At 43.1% G+C, this 17,396-nt stretch overlaps 2 protein-coding genes across 2 annotated transcripts in view; one reads left to right on the top strand and one right to left on the bottom strand.

Moving 5' to 3' along the window:
* The window catches only part of LOC118396664 (capping protein, Arp2/3 and myosin-I linker protein 3), a 38,422-nt gene extending 28,138 nt beyond the window's left edge, over window positions 1–10,284 (top strand). Inside the window, 9 exon segments of the mRNA XM_035790988.2 lie at window positions 267–999; window positions 1,098–1,202; window positions 1,496–1,532; window positions 6,328–6,402; window positions 6,526–6,783; window positions 6,786–6,896; window positions 7,525–7,635; window positions 9,132–9,236; window positions 9,943–10,284. Of these exon segments, the coding sequence (XP_035646881.2) occupies window positions 267–999; window positions 1,098–1,202; window positions 1,496–1,532; window positions 6,328–6,402; window positions 6,526–6,783; window positions 6,786–6,896; window positions 7,525–7,635; window positions 9,132–9,236; window positions 9,943–10,139 (1,732 nt within the window). The 3' untranslated portion in view covers window positions 10,140–10,284.
* A 409-nt stretch (window positions 10,285–10,693) lies between these two features.
* The window catches only part of LOC118396666 (transmembrane protein 170A-like), an 8,033-nt gene continuing 1,330 nt past the window's right edge, over window positions 10,694–17,396 (bottom strand). The window contains exons 2-3 of the mRNA XM_035790992.1: window positions 12,978–13,148; window positions 10,694–12,826 (exon numbers count right to left, since the gene is read on the bottom strand). Coding sequence (XP_035646885.1) covers window positions 12,696–12,826; window positions 12,978–13,148 — 302 coding nt within the window. The 3' untranslated portion in view covers window positions 10,694–12,695. The remainder of the gene's footprint in view (window positions 12,827–12,977; window positions 13,149–17,396) is intronic.

Below are 17,396 nucleotides of genomic sequence, written 5' to 3'. Positions count from 1 at the left end.
TGTTCCCACACTCTCCACAAAGACTGACAGATATGGCAATACACACCATGCATACATACTGTACAAACAGAAAGATAACAATGTTTTCGCAGAATGTTTGTCTACTGTGGTTGAAAATTATGTATCCTAAATACACAGCATCCCACTGATCCCATCCCAAAAGCCACAACATCCCATCACTAGATAGTGTGAACACTGAGCAAGCACCACCACTGAATGGAGACTCAGAAGTGTTGTTGCTGTTTTGTGCTTCACCTCAATTGCAGAAAAGCGCAGAGGGAGGAGATCCTTGACAAAGCACAACCCACAGAGTCGACTTCCACCACCCCTGCCCCTCCTAGCACGTCTGCCCCGGCCCCGCCCCCCTCCACCACCACCTCCTCTAGCACCTCTTCCTCCTCCGCGACTGAAACAACCACCCTTTCCTCCGCCCCCTCCAAAAACATAAAGAAAAAGTTTGGGGACTTCTTCGCCTTCAAGAAAGGCCGTGCCAGCCGGGGGGCGAAGGGCGAGGTTTGCCCAGAGGGCAAGGTCAAAAAGACCTCCATTGCTGATCTAATCAGACCACTCAGGGAGGCAAAAGAGAAGGAAAAAGAGAGGGAGCGAGACAAAAAGGGGAAATTGGAAGAGGAGAGGGGTGCTAAGGCAACCAGTGTTAATGATTCTGATGCCACCACAACAGTAAGAGCAGCAGAGGACGACACCATGGCCCCCGCCACTCCCTCTGACGTCGCCACTACCTCCGCCTCCCTGCCCACCAGTGCCTATGCCCAGGAGAAGGGGACCCCCATGTCCCCCAGCGCTCTGACCCCCAGCCCCGTCATCAGCCCTATTGGGGGGTTCTTGGTGGAGAGGGAGAAGAGCCGGACTCTGGAGAAGAGCAGGACCCCAGATGGAGAGAGGAGGCTGAAGGCCACACGGCGCTCCCTCAGGGATGGGAAGTCCCAGTCCCTCATCCTGCTGACAGGCCTGGAGGATGGCACTGCCACACATGGAAAGGTAGGTACCACTCTGGTTCTATGTGCTTTCTGACCAGTGCAATCTGTGATAAACAAAATACACATCATTTAGATATGCCTTTGGTCATCCTCTTCCAGAAACACGCATCTGAGAGCACATCCAGCCTTGAGCAGCGTCTCCACGTCATGCTCCACCGCATAGGGGTGGCCAAGACACCTCCTGCAGACACAAAGACCAGTCAGGTGTGTGTGATATGAATGGTTGTGGACCACCCTTCATGTTCTCTACTTGACTATTTCCTTTCTGTTCTGAGCACACAGCTGTAGTGGGATTCATTAAGGATTACAGTACCTTTGTGACATTAATGTAATGTGGCATGGCCTTGAATGTCTCAGTACCTGATGTTGAGGGTGTGACAGCCTCTGTATTGTAAATTATTTAATAGGGCTTATCCACTGCAGCCTGCATTTTCAGTCCAGGTAGGAGCACATAGGAGGATAACTCAAGAATAACATTGTCTTATATCCCCTTGTAGAACAAAGAAGAGGAGCTGAGAAAAGCCAACTCAGAGGGTAAGACTCTCCCCACTCCTCCTCAGCTGTGTGTCTGGGATCTGGGATTTCCTGTTCCTAGCTCCTCTTCACACTGTATGTAGGAGAGACTGGGGTTGGTTGTCACACTTACTGGTTAGTGTTTTCCTCTCAGGTTGAAGTTTATTGTCACAAATCTTGCCCTGGAGGCAGAACTGGGCGATTTCCCCTTAGATAGGCTAGCTGCAAAGTCCAAATTGGCTATGTTGTAAAAATTAATGAAAACAAATGAGCTTTTTGGTCTTAATTTAAGGTTAGGCATTAGAGTTAGCTGTGTGGTTAAGGTTAGTGTTAAGGTTAGGTTTAAAATCAGATTGAATGACTTTGTGGCTGTGCCAGCTTGCGACTCCTTACGGAAATGAAATATATTGAAGATATCTTTTTCATAATAAGATATAACAGTATATTATCATGTGTTGGGATATATTATAATATACCTGTATATATCATTATTAGCCATAATGACAAAAAATATATCAAGCATTATAATTATAATTATTTAGATTAAAGTGCTAACAGTGTGAATGAAACATAATACCCCAATAAAATAACATGTACACACTACCGTTCAAAAGTTTGGGGTCACTTCGAAATGTCCTTGTTTTCCATGAAAACATCGATGAAATTAGTTGCAAAATGAATAGGAAATATAGTCAAGACATTGACAAGGTTATAAATAATCATTTTTAATTGAAATAATAATTTTGCAGCAATTACAGCTTTGCAAACCTTTGGCATTCTAGTTGTCAATTTGTTGAGGTAATCAGAAGAGATTTCACCCCATGCTTCCTGAAGCACCTCCCACAAGTTGGATCGGCTTGATAGGCACTTCTTACGTACCATACGGTCAAGCTGCTCCCACAACAGCTCAATAGGGTTGAGATCCGGTGACTGTGTTGACCTCACCATTATAGACAGAATACCAGCTGACTGCTTCTTCTCTAAACAGTTCTTGCATAGTTCGGAGCTGTGCTTTGGGTCATTGCCCTGTTGTAGGTCGAAAGTGGCTCCAATTAAGCGCCGTCCACAGGGCATGGCATTGCAAAATGGAGTGATGGCCTTCCTTCTTCAAGATCCCTTTTACCCTGTACAAATGTATATAGAGGGAGCAGAGGGTCGGTTTGTGTAGGAGTATTTACTAGCCTCTCGAAGAACTTCATGATGACGAAAGTGAGTGTAACGGGTTGGTAGTCATTCAGTTCAGTTATTTTCACTTTCTTGGGCACCGGATGATAGTGGACATCTTGAAGCAGGCCTGAGCTAGAGACAGATTGAAAATGTCCAAAAACACAACAGCTACCTGGCCTGCACATTCTCTGAGGGCGCGGCTAGGGATGCCGTCGAGGCCGGCAGCCTTGCAAGGGTTAACAGGTTTGAATGACATAAATATGTCCACCGTGGAGACCATAAGCACATACAGTGGGGCAAAAAAGCATTTAGTCAGCCACCAATTGTGCAAGTTCTCCCACTTAAAAAGATGAGGCCTGAACTTTTCGTCATAGGTACACTTCAACTATGACAGACAAAATGAGGAAAACAAATCCAGAAAATCACATTGTAGAATTTTTTATGAATTTATTTGCAAACGATTGTGGAAGATAAGCAAGATTTCTGTCTCTCACAGACGTGTAACTTCTTCTTTAATAGGCTCCTCTGTCCTCCACTCATTACCTGTATTAATGGCACCTGTTTGAACTTGTTATCAGTATAAAAGACACCTGTCCACAACCTCAAACAGTCACACTCCAAACTCCACTATGGCCAAGACCAAAGAGCTGTCAAAGGACACCAGAAACAAAATTGTAGACCTGCACCAGGCTGGGAAGACTGAATCTGCAATAGGTAAGCAGCTTGGTTTGAAGAAATCAACTGTGGGACCAATTATTAGGAAATGGAAGACACAAGACTACTGATAATCTCCCTCGATTAAAGATTATGGGGCTCCACGCAAGATCTCACCCCGTGGGGTCAAAATGATCACAAGAACGGTGAGCAAAAATCCCAGAACCACACGGGGGGACCTAGTGAATGACCTGCAGAGAGCTGGGACCAAAGTAACAAAGCCTACCATCAGTAACACACTACGCCGCCAGGGACTCAAATCCTGCAGTGCCAGACGTGTCCCCCTGCTTAAGCCAGTACATGTCCAGGCCCGTCTGAAGTTTGCTAGAGAGCATTTGGATGATCCAGAAGAAGATTGGGAGAATGTCATATGGTCAGATGAAACCAAAATTGAACTTTTTGGTAAAACTCAACTCGTCGTGTTTGGAGGACAAAAATGCTGAGTTGCATCCAAAGAACACCATACCTACTGTGAAGCATGGGGGTGGAAACATTATGCTTTGGGCTGTTTTTCTGCAAAGGGACCAGGACAACTGATCCGTGTAAAGGAAAGAATGAATGGGGCCATGTATCGTGAGATTTTGAGTGAAAACCTCCTTCCATCAGCAAGGGCAGGGCATTGAAGATGAAATGTGGCGGGGTCTTTCAGCATGACAATGATCCCAAACACACCGCCCGGGCAATTAAGGAGTGGCTTTGTAAGAAGCATTTCAAGGTCCTGGAGTGGCCTAGCCAGTCTGCAGATCTCAACCCCATAGAAAATCTTTGGAGGGAGTTGAAAGTCCGTGTTGCCCAGCAACAGCCCCAAAACATCACTGCTCTAGAGGAGATCTGCATGGAGGAATGGGCCAAAATACCAGCAACAGTGTGTGAAAACCTTGTGAAGACTTACAGAAAACGTTTTGACCTCTGTCATTGCCAACAAAGGGTATATAACAAAGGATTAGGAAACTTTTGTTATTGACCAAATACTTATTTTCCACCATAATTTGCAAATAAATTAATTAAAAATCCTACAATGTGATTTTCTGGATTTTATTTCTCATTTTGTCTGTCATAGTTGAAGTGTACCTATGATGATAAATTACAGGCCTCTCATATTTTTAAGTGGGAGAACTTGCACAATTGGTGGCTGACTAAATACTTTTATGCCCCACTGTAACTCAAGTTCTCCTCAGAGGCTCTCCTCGGCAGCTCGGTTGTTTTGCATTGGTGTCCGAGACATGACGGGCTTTATTTTTGTAATCCTTTATCGTTAGAAGCCCCTGCCACATACGCCTCATATCCGACCTGTTTAATTGCTCCTCCACGCTGTCCCTATACTTGTCACATGTAGTATATTCAGTGTAGTATATTCATAAGTGAAAAAAGTAAAGCTGTGAACATTTGTGTCAACTCAATGTTTTGTTGAAAACAAGGAATGCTTTTTCAAACAGGAAGAGGTGTGCATGTTTGTGAATGTTGCTGACTCTGTTGGAGAAGCAGGTTCGGAACGGACCAAAACAGAACCAATCATAGACATCCATGTTTCCCAAGTTTTGACAGCACAGTATACAGTAGAGCACAACAGAGTACAGTCAAGAAAAGTAGTGTATTCAGTAGAGTATAGTTCAGTAGAATACAGTATAATATAATGTATCTCAACTGTACTGTACTCTACTTTGCTGTACTCTACTATACTGAATTAAACTGTACTGTACTGTACTCTGCTGAATTAAACTCTATTGTACTGTACTGTCCAAACTTGTGAGGCATAGAGGTCTTTTCAACATCCAGAAAACAAGTCTTCTATGCATCTTCTCAATGTAATTTAGCTTACTGGGCACATTGTTACAATGGAGATGGTTGTCAGATCAATGTGACAACCATTCCCAATCTTAATTAGCATGCTAATTAAGATGCTAGTTACCACATGGCTTGATCTAAGAACTCACAAATAGGCTTGAAATAAAGCTCTCCCTTTCCCATTTTCAAGTTTTATTTTATTTTTATGGATACTCCCATCATACAACTATTTATTAAAGAAATAACAAGCATATTAATATTTAATTTCACAGATGAAAAATCCAGTTATTCCTCTTACCTCAGTGTTTTGTAATCCTGACCTGAATTGACCAGATGGATGATCTCTCCTATAGAGGACACACATTTTTATCTTGAAATTATTACACAGCCCCCCCACACACACACACTGTGTGACATCCAACCCCGGTCTCCACTACAGATCCTTTCCTGCTGATAGGAACGTGGCAGCATCTCAGGTTTGCTGTAGACGTGGAGACTAAGTCCATTTAGAGTTGGCTTGTTGCACTAGATGTCAATGTCTCATCTTATAGTTGTTGGATTGTAGTCTGTTAAGTAAAAGTGTTGCTGTGACACTAGTGATGTGATTTGACAGTAGATGCTAGTATAATGTCAACTGCAGTTGTTATGCTTCTTGAGTAACCCTTGAAAATATAAAGGAACCTATAGATAATATTCTTAATTTTGATTTGATAGAAATGTCAAAACTGTGCTTATTTCTGTCAAATTCACCTTCAGATGGTGAAGGCCAGTGAGAAGACCAGAGAGGTAAAGGTTAACAGAGAAATCAATCCTACATCTATAAATAAAAGTGATACCTGGAGTTGACTGAAATTTAGAGCAGGTCAGAGAGGCTCACGGGAGGTCAGAGCAACACAGACAGGCCAGCCTGGGAGTCATTTCGTCCATCTGTCACTCAGTGCTGGAGGTCAGGGGTCAGTTCACACATCCACTCAGAGGGGAACTCGGCACTATCAGCCAATGGCTTGTGCTCTAAAGGTGACAGTGACAGCTCCCTTTGTCTTTTGTGCGTATTTTTTTTTTTCTGTTTCAGGCTGCTTCAATTATGGAGGGGCTCATCGTATGTGTAGGTGAACTTCCCCGTTTGCTATAATCTTCTTCTCTTTCTCAGGTGCAATTCTTGACAAAAAACCTGAACCTCCAACCACGTTGATGAAGCCTCGCACTATGTCCACATCAGCTTCAGGTAATTCTGACACTTAAAGCTGGTGAATGGATGTCCATGTAATAAATCCACCCATACTCCAAACCAATATGTAAATGTTATGTTGCAGTAATGACTTCAGTGCTACTGCCCTTCTCTCCTCAGACACCAGGTGGCCAATCAGAGCAGGCCTAACTCCTCTGGAGGCCCCCCGAACAGATAAGCCCCTCCTCCCAGGACGACCCATCGGCCCCCTCCCTCCCAAGCCCACAGTGGCAGCCAAACCCCCTCTCCCTGCCCCCCAGCAGCCCCCTGCTGCAGCTAGGACGTCCCCGGGGTTCCCCCGGCAGCCAAACAAAGCCACAGGCCCAGAGTCCCAGCCAACAGAACCAGAGCCCTCCCAGAGCCAGCCCCAGCAGAGAGAGCCCCCCTGCCCCTCCCCCGCAAGGAGACTCCCCCTGCCCCATCGCCACGCAGGGGACCCTCTGCCCTGGAGAGCAGGGAGCGCTCTGAGAGAGCACAATCAGTTACTGAAGGTACAGTTATATACAGTCCTCACCTCTCCTTGGTGACAAAATATATGAGCAGCTTTGGTGTTTTTCTGTCTGAGCAGAAAAAGACCAAGCTGGCTTGTATTTGTCTCTTCTCTTTGTCTCTCCAACTCTCTTTGATGATTTGTCTTCCATTATGAGCTTAATATTAAATAATGCAAGAACAGTGAATGCTCAGAGCATGATAATTACTTCAGTGTCTCTCTCTGTTTTCATATACTGTAATATTTTGTGGATGGCAGCTCCTAATGCACTTTCTGTATTGGAAAGATTGTTTTACACAATCGAACAGAGCTGAGATCAATCCTGGGAATCCATTTGCCAGGAGTTGGACTGTATTGGTTTTGACTCAGCAATGCCGAATTCGAAGGACTGAATTACCACCACCAATATTTAACACCCACTCATCTGATGTTATTTGGGTTCAGATTATGGCACAGGATGGCATCCCAAACATGTGAGCCAAACATGTGTTGGGTAGTGCAATGCCTGGTCTGGTCTTTTTTTGAACATGAATGTCATTGTGACTCAAGTGTCAAGTGCCTAAACCCACCTCCAGTTATGTTGTGTGTGATTGTGTATCTGAGTCCTGTGTGTCTTGGTCATCCCCTAGAGAGCCTTCCTAAACCCCGGCCCCGCATGAAGCCCTCTCCCCAGCGGAGAGCTGTGTCTGTCTACGACGACTCTCTCCTCCGAGAACATGCTGCTCTGCTGGACTATGAAGGTGAGCTCAGCAGCAGAGAGAGAGCACTTCCTGCTGGACACCACAGGCTACTGCAGAGGATCAGAGCCATATAAAGCCTATACTGTGGTGTATACAGTGCCTTTAAAAAGTATTCACACTCCTTGACCTTTTCCACATTTTGTTGTGTTACAGCCTGAATTTAAAATGTATTAAATGTAGCTTATGTGTCACTTCTGTAGCTCAGTTGGTAGAGCATGGCGCTTGTAACGCCAGGGTAGTGGGTTCGATTCCCGGGACCACCCATACGTAGAATGTATGCACACATGACTGTAAGTCGCTTTGGATAAAAGCGTCTGCTAAATGGCATATATTATTATTATATTACTGGCCTACACACAATACGCCATGGTGTCAAAGTGGAAAAACATTGTTTTTAGACATTTTTACAAATTCATAAAAAATTAAAAGCTGAAATGTTTTGAGTCAATAAGTATTCAACCCCTTTTGTTATGGCCTAAATAAGTTCAGGAGTAAATATTTGCTTAACAAGTCACATAATAAGTAGCATGGATTTTAACATGATTTTTGTGTGACTACCTCATCTCTGTACCCCACACATACAATTATCTGTAAGGTCCCTCAGTCGAGCAGTGAATTTTAAACAGATTCGACCACAAAGACCAGGGAGGTTTTCCAATGCCTCGCAATACGCCCAGTTACTACAAAGATACAGGCATCGTTCCTAACTCAGTTACCGGAGAGGAAAGAAACCACTCGGGGATTTCACCATGAGGCCAATAGTGACTTTAAAACAGTTTAATGGTTGTGATAGGAAAAAAACTGAAGGTGGATCAACAACATTATAGTTACTCCACAATACTAACCTAAATGACATAATGAAAAGAGGGAAGCCTGTACAGAATACAAATACAATCCAACAAAATACATCACTGAGTACCACTCTTCATATTTTCAAGCATGGTGGTGGCTGCATCATGTTATGGGTATGCTTGTCATCAGCAAGGACTAGGGAATTTGTATGATAAAAATAAACTAAGAGATAAGCACAGGCAACATCCTAGAGGAAAACCTTGTTCAGTCCACTTTCTAACAGACGCTGGGAGACAAATTCACCTTTCAGCAGGACAAAAACCTAAAACACAGGACCAAATATACACTGTAGTATCTTACCAAGACGACATTGAATGTTCCTGAGTTAGTTTTGACTTCAATCGGCTTGAAAATCTATGGCTAGACTTGAAAATGTCTGTCTAGCAAGATTCAACAGCCAACTTGACAGAGCTTGAAGAATTCCTTAAGGAATAATGTGCAAATATTGTAAAATCCAGGTGCGCAAGCTCTTAGAGACTTACCCAGAAAGACTCAGAGTGGAATCGCTGATTCTAACATGTATTGATTGACACAGGTGTGTGTCAAATACATTGAAAATACTAGCTGTGTTCATAGACGTCCTGCTGCAATTTGGATATGGGGAAAATTCCTGAGGCAGGTTGTTTATTTCCTCTACTTCTCAGAGCTGAAGGCAACATTGCCACGATTTCAGAGGTCACCAGCCCAGAAACGTGCCAACCCCAGGGAGCTCCCTACCTGTCGTGAGGACCAGCCTGAGGGGAAAGATGGTGAGTAAAATCCTCAGAGGAAGAAATCTTGACAATTACATTTTATACTGAGTGTTTTTACACATGGGGAGATAAGTTACTAAGTGAAAATGGTTTGAGAGATTTTAAGATGTGTATGGCTGTAAAATGGATGCTCTTTTTGAGGCATTGTGCCAAATATACAAATGTTTGGTTTGGGACCTATAAACCTTGGACTAATGGGCATATGCTCACTTCCTCCCCTTCTTTCTGCTTTGTTATATAATAATAACTCACCCATCAGGCCCTCAGCACCACATACACTGTAGTGCAATTACCATCCTATTATATCTCAAATACTTGTTTGCATTCTGACACAGGGATATTCATCACAATTTCCTGGCAAATCACCTTCAATTACAGAAGGAGGACTGAATATCAGGTCCTTAATGTGACAGATTTATTAAAGCGATGCTTCATCATTATGCCCACAACCCTCAGTAAATATCTACCTAACAGCATGCTATAGAGTGCAGCTATTAACATCTAGAATAACCTTGTTTTGGTTTAAACAGAAATTACTTATTGAATGATAAATCTAATCAAGAAACTTTTGTTTTTCTTTTCTCTGTTCAATTTTGTTAGGTTTATCTTTATGCCTGTAAAAAAGTCAGGTTGTGTCTTGTTCTCTGTTGTCCTTGAGATTGAAAATCTAATCCCTGCGGTGTCTTATTAATAATCCAAACAGCAGAGGAGAGGACTGGCGAGGGGATGGACAGCTGGCCAATAACAGAGGACAAGCGAGGGCCAAGCCCAGTGGGGACCAGTCAGGGAGAGAGCACAGTAGAGAAGAGGGGAGAGACTGTCTCACAGCAGCACACAGCACAGGCAGAAACATCAGACCAAAGAACTGAACCCCCCTTACCAGAGACACACATGGATTGACCTGCGCATAGTCTATTTTCTATCATGTCTACCTTTGCCTTGCACGCCAGATTATGGAGAAAAAAAGAATTATAAACAAAATGTTTTAAAGAGTAAATCCATACATATACTTGTTAATTATTAAAAAGTTGATTTTGAAGTGTCATTAAGTGCACTTTCCTCACTGCTTTAATTTGATGCACAAAGCTACAAAACCTTGGTTCATTCATTTATCAAATATTCAGCAGTGTTTTGCCTGAAGTGCATGGAAAACATGAAACATTATCTCAGTGATGATCATATAAAGTGCCAGGCTGTCTCATGGAGTGCAGCCTGGATAGTGGCCCCCTCATGAGTCATCTGTGTGTAGTTTCTCCTTGGTAACGCCACTGAGCCATGCTGCTGCTGGGAGTTGGCTAGTGGAGGCAGTAAAGGCACAGGAGTGCCATCTGTGTGTATGGAGAGGCAGAAAGATGGAGCAGGAGATAAATAATCAGTATTTACTCTGGGGTTATGCAGTATTGTCAAAATGAGTTGAAATCAGTCAGGTGTAAATCAATACACTACTCAAACGATTAATGTAAACATTTTTTATTACATGAAAATATTAACAATTGGCACTTAATTTACTGTAATAAAATCAACCTTGTGAAAACAAAATCAATCCATGGATTCAAATCACATGGTAAATAAAGAGCATTAACTTAATGGAAATTGAGACAAACCAACCAGCTATGACAAACAGTGTGCAGTCATGCTACAATGAGGAAAGTTAAAGAACTTTAGAAAAAATAAACTCTGTGGAATTGAGGTGTCCAAGGCTTAGATAAGCAGAGCATGGCTTTCAACATGTCACTGCCAGGACGTAGACCAGCTCTGGCCTGCTGTTAACTTTAATCACCACAAATGTCTACATTACAATAATGATTCATAACCCAGTAGTGTTATCGCCAAGCCAACCTCAATATCCTAATTTATTCCCATAACATGTCTGCTCTCAATCCACCCCTTGTATTATTTACTGCACTTATAATGGTCACTAATCTACTGATAGTTTTGGACAATCTGCATGCAGCGGTGCTGAATAATAAAAAAAACATTTTAGTTTAACTGTAATTAATGCTTCATTTCACTAGTCTTTGCTACTCTTGGCATGTAGTAAGAGATCTCTGCAAAGGTGTGATTTTTTTTTTTTCTTGCTAAATTTGACTTTACCCGTGTCCTTACACACGACTCCAGATTTAGACTCAAGATACACTGTCAAAATCCTTAAAGTAGGATTTTGGGACATGGGGGCTTTCAGTCCAAACTAAATCGGTTCTCTTTGGTAAAAGTTTAAGAAATTCCACAAGGGATTTTAAGGAAATTAGATTCACATTCATGGTTTAGAGTTGCCTCTTCCTTTAGCATAATCAATGCCAAAGTAACAATATATTACACTATTCCTATATACTGTTCACCATTAACACCAAGGCCAATATCAAATGAACAAAAACTGAGCAATGCTGCAAAGGTTCTTGAAAGAGATATACAATTCTATAAGTGTGTTGATGCCAGATAACCAAGTGCAGTCTGCTACTGTTAAGATTTCACTCAGAAAGAAGTGTTGCATACACACTGGACGTAACCCGCTGATCAACCATCTGAAAATACCCCTAACAACATAGAAAAATATTTAAGAGAATAAAATACATGGATCAACTCTATTCCTTATGGCAGTGGTATATTGAAGTCCAGAGCCTGATGGTGTTCTGTTCTACTTGACCATTAATTGCAGCCTCCTGATGTCCCAGGTCTGAATCAGTCCTTGATTAGAAGGGAACAATGAAAAAAAATGCTGCGGAACTAGCTTCGAGGTCGAGAGTTGAGTTTTTAGGTCCCCATGGTTCTCAGCAATATACAGAATAAACTGGAATGGGCTTAAATATTATGTACAAACTTTATTTTACACACCCCAAGTAGGAACGTTAAAGTATAGACAATCTCTAATGCTATAAAACACGTGGAAATAACAAAGCTTAAAGTTGTAGCTATGTCTGACTTAAAATATTTAAAAAGTCAATACCAATGTCATATCATCAAGCACTGTGCCTCATTGTAAAGATATTACACCTCACAGTCAAGACATTGTATTAAGCTGAATGACTTGGGGAGGAGCAGAGAATGTTCTCCTTTAGTGTTTCTCTAAAGGCATGCAGGCTCAGACATGTATAGGCTAGTCTTTTACAGGCCGTTGAACAGTGAAACTTAAGAGTTTACTCAACCAAATTGTAGAGTGCAATTTTTCTGGAATGTTTCATTCCCAGCCATGTGTATGATACACATATAACTCACAAAATGAGAAGGCTAGTTCAGAGTATAGTGCCACAGCCAACAATCTGAATGAAGAAGACAGAGCCTCTGGTTAGCCCTGAAATATACCACTTTGGAAAAGAATCATGTATCAAACAAAGAGTCATCCGGTAACGGTTATAGAAAATAAGGCCTCTGAAGGAACAGCTGTCTCTTGCATATGCCGTCCTGCTGATTGCATGTTCTTCCCCCCTCACTCCCTTCTTCAATTCCTGTGTCCTTGTGCTAGAGTGTAGCTAGGATTCTGAGGAAGGATATAATGAGAACACAGAAGGACTGGCCCACTCCAAACACCAAGGCCTCCAAGGAGATCATCCTCTTCCCTGCTGCTTTGTAAACCCCAGCTATGGCAGCACCTACAAGCACAAATATTTTTGTTTTGTTTAGAGCAATGTATAAAATAATTTGAACATCATGGCTTTGAGCACTGAGTTGATGAGTAGTGATGTTTGTGTACTATAATGGATCATGTTTATAGCTTATCAGAAGATGAGGTAAGTAACTCACTGGTAAGGACTCCACCACACACAAGGCCCACGATGCCCATCAGTAGGATGGCGATGGGCATGAAGCGGGCCATCTTGTGTTGTCGCAGGGTGGCGAGGGCCAGGAGAGCAGCGGGGAGGTGGAACACCAGTGAAGAGACAGCAGCCCACAAGAAGACTCCATACCACATCTCTGAGCGAAAGAGCAGAGGGAGTTAAGCAACTGAAGGAAGTAAGTGTAAGCAGGTTAAGGGCGTTGGTTTGAATCCAAGCCCGGCTAGGGGGGGTATGTCGATGTGCCCTCGAGCAAGGCACTTAACTACTGCTGTAAGTTGCTCTGGATATGAGCGTCTGCTAAATGACTAAAATTTAAATAATGCAAGCGCATCATGATATAATAGAGCTATTCCATGTAAATGGACCCATGAGCACCAACAGGTGAAGTTCATAGGAGCATGTCAAAGGAAAGCCAAGAGTCAGTTTTTTTATTAAGGTATGTATATACACATTTCTCCAACCAATTTCTATCCTAAAGTTAGGAATAAGCAAATGCTTTGATTTCTGGTCAAACAAATGGAAAAGAGGTCTTAAATCAACCAGAAAAAGTCTTAAAAGATATTAGAAATACATCGAAACATAATGTTGAAGTAAAGACCGCTGCCTAATATCAACATTTATATTTTCGTTTTGGAGAAATGAATTGCCTTTAAGTTCAAAAAAATATTGCCTACTGTAATTCTGTTACCAAAAAACCCACATACAGTGCTGCAAAAACATTTTTTTCCCCTTTTTGATTCTCTCAATTTTTTTGTGAAGAATATTAAAAGATCTTCAACCAAAACCTAATATAGGATAAAAGGAACCTGAGTTTACAAATAACAAAAAATGTATAACCATTTTCATGAAGCCTTGGATTGTGTGTTTTGGATCATTGTCGTGCTTTATGACCCAGCTGTTTTCAGCTCACAGACAGGATGCCTGACATTCTCCTGTACAATTCTCTGATACAGATCACAATTCATGGTTCCTTCTATTAAGGCAAGTAGTCCAGGTCCTGAGGCTGCAAAGCATCCCCAAACCATCACACCACCATGCTTGACCGTTGGTATTTGTTTTGTTATTTGTAAACTCAGGTTTCCTTTATCTAATATACGGTTTTGGTTGAAGATCTGATAATTCAGTATAAAAATAAATACACCAAAGTAGACAAAATTATAAAGGGGGCAAATACTTTCACAGAACTGTATCTAAGATATTTTCACATTTCTCTCCCTCATGAGGAGGGAGGATAGTAAAATTAATAGTAGATCTACCAATTAGTTATCATGTTTCTACTGATGACAATTTTGTTAATTATTAAGTGGGCCTAATTAAAATGCATCATTCTGTTACCAAATCAGTAACAGAATGAGGGAAAAATATATAACATAATTACTGCAATAGAATTGTCTACAATGGGAAATCATAGTAGTCACAAACCACAGTTGGGTCACCTCTTCTACAGTACTGAACTATACTCAACTAAACTATACTGTGCTCTGATTCAGAGGGGATGGGTTAAATGCAGAAGACACATTTCAATTGAATACATTCAGTTGTCCAACTGACTAGGTATCCCCCTTTCCCCTGTACTGAACTCTACTATGATGTCCAAACTTGTGAAACTCAGAAGTCTATGATTGATACAGATTTGGTCCAGTCCGGCAGAGCTCATTAAAATAACCAGTTTGTAGAATAATACCCAAATATGCATGATATTGCATATTTCTACCTTTGTGTACCTATTCAGGATACATCACCATAAAGAGAATGGCATTCATATCCATAATTATGCATTTCTTTAGTACTGATCAGGTATCCATGATGTCATTCTGTTGTTGTTTTTCAACTCAAGGTGTCATAGCTGACACCCCATTAATTCTTTCTGCAGAATTTTGAATCTTAATTCAGAGTAGACTTAAGTTTTTGGGAAACATGGTCACATAAACAGAGATTTTATCATCATTCTGTTACTACATTTAGCATCTGCACTGTTCTTCAAGTAGCCTAAATGTGTTATTTTATTTCCTGTGTTAACTAGCTAGTCCTTGTGCATTGAGTTGTATCGTTTTTGTTTGGCGTGCATTTTAAAGTGAACCTTCAGAGTCTCAGCATCATTCTGTTACCAAGGAATTGCCCAGAGGTTACACCAGGGCTTCCCAAACTCTGTGCACGTTTTCTGTTTTTGCCCTAGCACTACACAGCTGATTCAAATAATAAACTATTCACCAAGCTTTGATCTTTTGAATCAGTTGCTATCAGACTGTATAATAACTCTAGCTCTTAAAATGGTTCTCCCAAAAATTGTATCAAACAAATTTAATTTAAAAAAATCACATTTTAATATTTAAAATGTCCATCATGAAACATTTCCTGTAATGTTTTCAATTGTTCAATATTCTATTTATCCCATGCGCCGAATAAAACAGGTGTAGTAGACCTTACAGTGAAATGCTTACATAGAAGCCCTTAACCAACCATGCGGTTTGACTCTCTATGCCCCCTATCCTCCAGGCCGGCTCGGTCCTCCCCTCCCGCTCCGTGGCTCGACGACTCATTGTGAGCTCACAGAACAGGGCTCCGGGCAGCCGAGCGGAAATGGAGGAAAACTCGCCTCCCTGCGGACCTGGCATCCTTTCGCTCCCTCCTCTCTACATTTTCCTCTTCTGTCTCTGCTGCTAAAGCCACTTTCTACCACTCTAAATTCCAAGCTTCTGCCTCTAACCCTAGGAAGCTCTTTGCCACCTTCTCCTCCCTCCTGAATCCCCCTCCTCCTCTCTGCAGATGACTTCGTCAACCATTTTGAAAAGAAGGTCGACGACATCCGATCCTCGTTTGCTAAGTCAAACGACACCGCTGGTTCTGCTCACACTGCCCTACCCTGTGCTCTGACCTTTCTCCCTATCCCCTCCTCTCTTCTCCAGACCATTTCCGGAGACCTTCTCCCTTACCTCACCTCGCTCATCAACTCATCCCTGACCGCTGGCTACGTCCCTTCCGTCTTCAAGAGAGCGAGAGTTGCACCCCTTCTGAAAAAACCTACACTCGATCCCTCCGATGTCAACAACTACAGACCAGTATCCCTTCTTTCTTTTCTCTCCAAAACTCTTGAACGTGCCGTCCTTGGCCAGCTCTCCCGCTATCTCTCTCAGAATGACCTTCTTGATCCAAATCAGTCAGGTTTCAAGACTAGTCATTCAACTGAGACTGCTCTTCTCTGTATCACGGAGGCGCTCCGCACCGCTAAAGCTAACTCTCTCTCCTCTGCTCTCATCCTTCTAGACCTATCGGCTGCCTTCGATACTGTGAACCATCAGATCCTCCTCTCCACCCTCTCCGAGTTGGGCATCTCCGGCGCGGCCCACGCTTGGATTGCGTCCTACCTGACAGGTCGCTCCTACCAGGTGGCGTGGCGAGAATCTGTCTCCTCACCACGCGCTCTCACCACTGGTGTCCCCCAGGGCTCTGTTCTAGGCCCTCTCCTATTCTCGCTATACACCAAGTCACTTGGCTCTGTCATAACCTCACATGGTCTCTCCTATCATTGCTATGCAGACGACACACAATTAATCTTCTCCTTTCCCCTTCTGATGACCAGGTGGCGAATCGCATCTCTGCATGTCTGGCAGACATATCAGTGTGGATGACGGATCACCACCTCAAGCTGAACCTCGGCAAGACGGAGCTGCTCTTCCTCCCGGGGAAGGACTGCCCGTTCCATGATCTCGCCATCACGGTTGACAACTCCATTGTGTCCTCCTCCCAGAGCGCTAAGAACCTTGGCGTGATCCTGGACAACACCCTGTCGTTCTCAACTAACATCAAGGCGGTGGCCCGTTCCTGTAGGTTCATGCTCTACAACATCCGCAGAGTACGACCCTGCCTCACACAGGAAGCGGCGCAGGTCCTAATCCAGGCACTTGTCATCTCCCGTCTGGATTACTGCAACTCGCTGTTGGCTGGGCTCCCTGCCTGTGCCATTAAACCCCTACAACTCATCCAGAACGCCGCAGCCCGTCTGGTGTTCAACCTTCCCAAGTTCTCTCACGTCACCCCGCTCCTCCGCTCTCTCCACTGGCTTCCAGTTGAAGCTCGCATCCGCTACAAGACCATGGTGCTTGCCTACGGAGCTGTGAGGGGAACGGCACCTCAGTACCTCCAGGCTCTGATCAGGCCCTACACCCAAACAAGGGCACTGCGTTCATCCACCTCTGGCCTGCTCGCCTCCCTACCACTGAGGAAGTACAGTTCCCGCTCAGCCCAGTCAAAACTGTTCGCTGCTCTGGCCCCCAATGGTGGAACAAACTCCCTCACGACGCCAGGACAGCGGAGTCAATCACCACCTTCCGGAGACACCTGAAACCCCACCTCTTTAAGGAATACCTAGGATAGGATAAGTAAT

This window comes from Oncorhynchus keta, chromosome 17 (assembly GCF_023373465.1).
Source record: "Oncorhynchus keta strain PuntledgeMale-10-30-2019 chromosome 17, Oket_V2, whole genome shotgun sequence".
Lineage (NCBI taxonomy): Eukaryota > Metazoa > Chordata > Actinopteri > Salmoniformes > Salmonidae > Oncorhynchus > Oncorhynchus keta.
This window is presented reverse-complemented; position numbering and strand designations above follow the sequence as displayed.